We start from the raw sequence: 7,707 nt of genomic DNA, 5'->3' as shown, positions 1-7,707 counted from the left end.
TGACTTTGACCGGCAAATTGTTAAAAATCATTTCAATTATCCGTGACTTTTTCAATATTTTTAAATTGTAGAGGGATGTTCGAAAAGAAATGTAACCAATATTTGTACGTGCTCTTTATTTAAATTAGATAAACGATTGGACTTAAGTTAATTTCAGTACAAATTTTACCAGATTCAAATAATAAATAACTTTGCTACATAAGTTTGATATCCACTATAGCAAGCTGGTTTGGTACAGACGCTTTGTTTAGAAAAATAGTTGAGCACCAAAAGAGGAATTTGGTAGTTGTGTCAGTATACATCTTATCAAGTTTTAGTTTAAAGGGAGCTGTGATCTAGTGGTTAAGGTGCCGGCCGCTCAACCAGGATGTCTTGGGTTCGAGCCTCGTTAAGGTCACGACTACGCCTTCTCATATGACACTAGCATTGGTTTTTCAAGCAAGAAAACTCGAATTTCTTTTTTAATATGCTAAAAGCTTTCGTCATAATTGAGAAAACTACATTTATAAGTATAGCCCACTCAAAATAACATTACTCTAAAGGTAGGTTCGTGTAGAGAAAGATATAGTTAAACCCGAGAATGACTTTTCGTAGGAAAAAAACTTTGGAACAGTAAAAAACCCAGTCATAATTACAGATGTATTTCGATTGCTTGAAGACAATACTGAACAAGTTGCATTACCTTCGAAAACTCCTCATACCCCTATGCTTTCAAATGTAGGGGTATTTACCCAATGATCAAAACTTATCTGGGGTACTAAGTTATTCTATCATTTTCTTGTTAAAATAAATATTGAATAACAGTTAATCGTTTTCGTTGAAAATAGAAGTGTTGCCATTAAATATGTGCGCGAATGTGTCATTGTGAAATATTTATGGTGTATTTGTATATTAATTACTTCCATGGTAGATGGAGACGGATATAAAATGACAGTAGCTCGGAAACTGAGATCTTGATAAAAATTAAAACTAGAAAGCTGTTTCGTTATCTTTACTGTTGCCAAAGTCTGCCGTGAATTTACGTAATAAAAAAATAGTGAACTAAATAACCAGGAAACAAACGTCAGATAAGAAACAATTGATTCATAAAAAAAGATCTCCCTGAATATCATTATTAGCCAATTACAAATACGATATTGTATTTATCATCTGCATGTATCATGACTGCACGTTGTTACGTATATTGAGACATAGACCACCAGATGTGCACCCGCTTAATCTCTTCCACCGGTGGTTACTAATACAGCACCGGTTTTCCACAAAAATAACTACTTGCAAATGTTTCAATTATACCCGTCAGAAAATGACTCATCATTTCTAGATAACTGACATGTATGTATCAATTTGCCAACAGAAGGATGGGAGTGTTGCTAGAAACATTAAAACAAAAACAATATTCGCGGTTTTTATATTCAAACAGATTTCAAGACACTAATACAAGGCTCAGTTTAGGGTCAGTGTTTGCGATTTACAATGTAACTGTAGGGCAACAGTTTTGATTATTGACCGGCATGCCATTCAGGAAGTGTTTTATTACAAAATATCAGAATTACATTTTCATTTTTTCTTCTATATTTGCATTTAGTTCAGCCAGTGAAAATGTTAAGACTACTGAAACAAAATACATGTATATGTAAATAGGCATTTCTTTTCATTTTTATTGAATATCTGGTCGATGATTTTAACTATGCATGATAAAATTTATAATATGTTGTTTCCCATTTGTATCAAGAACGAAGGCTGTGTTCAGTGCATATGAATAGGTATTTCGTTCTGTTACACATTCAATATCCGTAAATATAAAAAAAACAAGTTTGATTCTACTCAGTATGTTATACATCTAACACTTGCAAGTACACACTTTTCTTGTAAACGTTTGTGTAAAGCACAATGTTTGAAAACAATTACAAAGATCAAAATTATTCGGAGTATTTATAAAGCATTAGCTATAAAAATGATGGAAGAGATCAGTTGAAAGTTAAAGATATCTAATGTCCATCTTTTACCAAAATAATTTATCTTCAGATGCTTTAATTGTAACAAAAAATCCTCATCGGATGTGTTTAACCGTACTAGATATATAGATTACTTACAAGTGTATTTGAGGCTAAATTCATAACTAGATAACATGCAGTAACAGTGAATCTTTAAAAGTACTTCCAGTGTTTTAAGCACAATTTAATCATGTGTTTAGCTATACATGTATTAAGTGTGTACTGTTTTAAACCTAATACATAGTACTATTGATAGAAATAAACTAGTTAATATCCATGTCTTCAAATATGGTCTATAGTATACCTTTAAATGTTAACAGACACATGTGTTACCAGTAGCAACAGCATTTCATATTCAATGAACGTATTACATGAATAACCATTTAACAATTATTGTAATACTACAATCAACTAACACGAACCTTTACTTTTCAATTTCTTAACAATGGCAACAATACAAATGTAAATATCTCTAAAAGCAACAACGTTGAAACAAAAATACAATATGCACCACTTCTGGCTGCACATGAAAGATAAAATTACTTCTACTGTCGGTTGAAAATGAACAAAATAAGATATGATTCGACAAAAACGAGCGTTACAATTTAACCGAGGAGAGCCTTACATAAATAAGTCTAAGAATGTAAATTAAAAAAAAACAACAACAACAAGGGTTTCTGATCAAAACAATATACTAACGTTCTTTCTTTTGGCCTTGGAATAAAAAAAAAAATCAGATATCATTAAAACTCGTAATGCTCAGATCTTAATAAAAAGAACATTGTGTTAATTAGTTCAAATTTAGGAGAACGTTGTTGTTACAGTCAACAAATTATGTGGATGAAAGATTATTAACATAAACTAGTTGTTTGCTTGATCACCCTCCTCGTCTATATCAGAAATTTCGAAGTGTATATCCCCTGGCTCTTTGTCGTCTGCGGATTGATCTTCTTTATTTGTCTCCGGATTTAATGCATTATATGAACGGGGCCGAACAATCGGATCCTCTGGGACTGCTAAGCAGCCATTTTGTTTAGTGTATGATACGCGTAAATGACGGGAACCTGCTCGATACCCTCTGACCGGAAATGATTGTGTTCTTCTCAGTCCTGGGGCATCACCATTTTGATTTCGTCTATTCATCATGGCGGCTTTGAACGATGATGACCGAAATGAACGGAAAGATTTGATACTATTTTTGCGCTTGTCTTTATAACAGTAATATCTAATTTTTCGTCGTAAATATCTTTGGAAAGAATTTCGTAGAATTTTGTTCCGTAATCCATACACTGACGAATGGACAACTGGAGCGGATAAATATAACATAATAAATGTAGATGATAAGACGCTGTTCATTCTAAAATCATCAGATGTGAAAACTTCGGCTAACAATATCACAGACAGTGGAATATACACAACAACGAAGGAGCCAATCAGTTGGAAAATTGTACACATGGCTTTAGTACCTTTGATAGATAGACTACTTGGTGGGCTGTTGGGTGCTATAGTGGCTTGTATCACGCAAGTCATTTGGACCATAGTGGCCGCAATTCGGCTTGATTGCGTTCTCGCAATACGATAAATGTGCGTGTAACAAAATAACATAACTCCCAACGGAATATAGATGGCAGCTAGAAGAAATGAGACGATGTATACTTTTCCTGTTACTGATTTCGTGCAAAAAAAGCAAATTCCCTTATCTGCGTGGAATACGTAGCGACTTCCGCCTAAAAGTGGCGGGATTGAAAGGGTACATGCCAGCGTCCAGAACACAGTAAAGCAGACAATCATTTTCAGCGCGGTTGCTGTGAGCGAATGATGTAATGGACTAGCAATGGTTTGGTATTTATCCCAGCTTAACGCAGTTATAGTCCATGACGTCACAAATGTTAATACAGTTAATAAAAATCCGTATAATTGACAAACTACAACGCCTCCAAACCATTTTCCTGTGAAACTCACAACCGCCGTGGATAAATTTATTAAAAATGATAATAGTAGACCAGTACATCCTAAATGAACTAAAAGTATATTTCTTACCGTTCTTAACCGACGATTAGGTACTATTGAAACTATCATGAATGTATTAAATGCAAATCCAATTGCCACAAATATCACCAAAGAAACACCACGTGCAGTCTGGGGAACATCAGGCCGATTCATATCCAAATTTGTGCGATAATCCGTATCCATATAATGATAGGATCCATTTTCATGTTTCGTAAAGGTAATATTTTCTCTCAAATTTCCACTCGCGTTTTCTTTGATATACATTTCGAACTCCGATACGGGAAATTCCGTTTGCACGTGCATTTGCAAAATGCGTAAATTTCAGTCGCATTATCTAAACGACCTCTAAATATATCCATAAATATTTTCAATCAAAAACACATTTGATTACTTTATCATTTCTTCGCTTTCAGCTGCTGAGCTTCTGATACTGGATTTTGACAGAAATAGTGAGCGATAACCCCTTATCAAAGTCCGTCATCATAAAATAGGTTTCTATATCTAGCACATTTTCTGGCGTAAAAACAACAAATCCAACTTTGTATATTGTCGGGAGAATTCCTCAATATTTCAATTTCAATACAGCTATAATTATTTCTCTCGTAAATGAGTCATAAATCAAACACTGGCAAAGTTTGATTTTTCAATTTTGTTCCAAGAAATTCGTATTTCTCGAGGGTATAATTAATCCTGTAATCTCCTGAGATATCTGTTTGGAATAATTAATCAACATTAAATTGAAATATTTGCAGCAACAAAAATCCATACTGTTTTCACATGGAAGAATGTCAGCCTCTAAAATCCATTCGCTACTAAAATTATTACGATTTCCTCCTCTTTTCCTCTTGGAATACCCTCACGGATTAACTTTGCTATTATGTTACTATAAATAGAAGCAGTTAATTCATCACAGCGTATATCTGGGAATATCGTCTGCTGATCGAGTTCAGATTGATTTGCAGCTAGGGAATATAAGTCAGTATGTGCTGTCGTGCCCTCAAATGATACCGTCTGCACGAGAAAAGTGCACAGCGGTGTTAAATGCTGCACTGCAACAAAAATCCTACTCAGAGTTTACGTTCGTTTGGTACTAGACAATAACATATTGTTAAATTCCTTTTTGTTCTAAGAACTTTCGTGCGTTTCTAGGCAGATATCTCACGTGTCATAATTTTTCACATGGTATTTCGAGCATAGCCTATTATATGCTGATGTGCATATATATTAAATTCTCTTTACTTGCACTTACACAGAGCAGAAGATAATTATGGTGACTTAATTTCAAAACAAAGCACTGTCTGATTCAAAATAAAGCACAGTCTGCAGAATACTACAATTTAATAATCCAATAATTATGTTTTTATCTTGTTCTCTCACATAAAGATACATAAGAAGTAATATTGAAGATAATAATGCAATTGTTTATCAGACTGTCTGCTACTTTAAATTGTTTCTAAACGTTTCAACCAGCTGTTCTGAAATGTTGCCAAATTTTGTATTCTTTTTAGCACAATTTATCGTTAAAATCCATGTCTTTTCTAGTCTTCTTCTTTGATATCTTTTGACAAATTTACTCTTGCAATATTCAAATGATTTAAAACGTGTTTATCCTCCCAAATATTTGTGGGCGGAAGTGTCGTTTTAGTTCTTATTTAGATGTTTTCTGAAGGTGTTTTGTCTGTACAAACTATTTCAACAGTCTTTACACTAGACGAATCGCACGCACCGATTTTGTAAATATTTTCTTTTCTTATTCGTTGAATCTGACGAATGCACTTTTGCAAGTCAGTATTCTATGATTTATTTAGCCCATCGTTATAGTTGCTAAACTTATCTTCCTCTTTAATTAGTTTGCGAGCATTTGATTTTTTATATACTTTTTTTTGGAGGAACGGATTGCCACAAATTCCCACGGGGAAAATGTCATCAAAAACTTTCTTGATTAGCATCAAAACGAAGTATCCATCTCAAAACGTAATAATATTTCTTAAAATGCAAATCTAACTTTCCTACAAGAATATTTTTTTTGTTGTCTTTTTAGCCAGTATCAAGCTGATGTCATACCTATTTTCTAAAGTAAGTTTTCGATGAGAAATTTTTAGAACGACCGAGCCGAGATTTTGCCGGTAATATTCTGCCTTTATTTCGTTTCAAGCTGTAAATTGCCGTCTAGACACGGATCTTGCTTCTTCACTCGCAATGTGGTTAAACATCCATTTCAATTCACTTTTGCTGTTATATGAAAGAGTGTAATGATGTGTCCTTCACATATTACTGTTTTACAAAACATTTAGGCAATTGTTATCGCAGTAATGAAATTTCCTTTTTATAATGATATAATTTTTATCTATTTCTGTTAAAAAATTACAAACTATTTATTTATTTTTTTTTTCAAAACAGTCTTGTGTTGTTTTTTTTTTCTTTATATTTTTTATAAAGAAAACAAGTAACCTCTTTCAAAAACGAAGTTCAACAGATATATAATTTACTTCCACCTTTATATCAAACAGTTATTTCCAGTTCTAGTCCAAACAGTCACGTAAATGAATTCATACTTTGATTTTATGTCCTATTTATCAAACCTCCCCCACTTTGCTTTTTCCGCACATAAAAATATTTACAGAAGCCTCATTATAGTTTATAGCCCTATTTTAATAGCGTCTAAAACGTTTAATCCAACAGTTCTCGATTGTTTATTCACTCAGTCTTTGTTTACATACTCGGCCTTTCACGCTGTAGTTTCGCCATCAAGATCTTTAACAGAGTGAGCTATAAAATCCATATTACCTATAAACAAAAGGTATATTTGCAACAGATTTTGAAACGCTTCCAAGTCAGAACTGTAAACCAGGGCTGTTTTCTCTAACAGCCAAACAGGTATTGTGAAAATATTGGCGAACTGAAGTTCATTTAAGCTGTCTACGTCGCTGCTAGAGAGACGTTTCTCAATAGTGCTGTCAATATGCCTTGTCAAACACTGACAGTGCGGTCAAGTTAAGAGATCAGTTCCCAGACCACGTACCAGAATAATATTATGTTTAAAAATGTATCATTTTCATCGCGAAATATTTTCAGACTGTATGACATAGGGAAAATATTGTTGTATTGTAGATGTAATGAAAGCACATTTTACATCTGTAATTGTAATTAAACAAGGAAGGACTTGTTGTTTTTCATTGACACGAGTTAAACACTGTATTTATAGCCATGTTTTAATGAATGTTTTCAGTTTCACACAAGTGCCTTCATTTTACGTATGTATAAAATATATACATGGACACTGAGGTATGACCGCGGTTAATGACTTTTGCTATTTTAGAGAAAAGAATATTATTTCTGTAACCTTTTCATTATAATCCTTTCTGTCATATAACTTTATGAACAGGTTTAGGATGCTTATTAATTTTTTTTTTTTCTCAAAGTTAATATCCAATATCTTTCCAACACTTTCGCCAGCATATAATCTCCACCTGGTTTTAACGTTTATAAATACATCCAAATTTGTAGAGAATAGTCTTCTAAGAATTTATTATTCCTCAATTTAAGAACATATTTTAAAAACACGAACAAACTTAATTATTTTAATTTTCTCGCAAATGTCCTATGGTCTTGAAAATACATTGTCTTCTAGGCGTCTGTGGGTCATCGTATTAGTGCATCTGTCTGAAATGGAGACCATAGGTATCACGAACTCTTTACATGA

At 33.2% G+C, this 7,707-nt stretch overlaps 1 protein-coding gene across 1 annotated transcript; it reads right to left on the bottom strand.

Moving 5' to 3' along the window:
* Positions 1–896: 896 nt before the first annotated feature.
* On the bottom strand, positions 897–6,891 carry LOC123533817 (histamine H2 receptor-like). The gene has a single exon (XM_045315712.2). The coding sequence runs from the start codon at positions 4,305–4,307 to the stop codon at positions 2,856–2,858; it is 1,452 nt and encodes a 483-aa protein (XP_045171647.2). The 5' UTR covers positions 4,308–6,891; the 3' UTR covers positions 897–2,855.
* Between the last annotated feature and the right edge of the window lie 816 nt (positions 6,892–7,707).

The sequence above is a fragment of the Mercenaria mercenaria genome, chromosome 12 (assembly GCF_021730395.1).
Source record: "Mercenaria mercenaria strain notata chromosome 12, MADL_Memer_1, whole genome shotgun sequence".
Taxonomy (NCBI): domain Eukaryota; kingdom Metazoa; phylum Mollusca; class Bivalvia; order Venerida; family Veneridae; genus Mercenaria; species Mercenaria mercenaria.
The sequence above is the reverse complement of the archived record's forward strand: the minus strand, read 5'-3'. Positions and strand labels throughout refer to the sequence as shown.

Excerpts from the sequence above, each read along its gene's own strand:
- LOC123533817 (XM_045315712.2), bottom strand. The coding sequence starts at position 4,307 with ATGCACGTGCAAACGGAATTTCCCGTATCGGAGTTCGAAATGTATATC.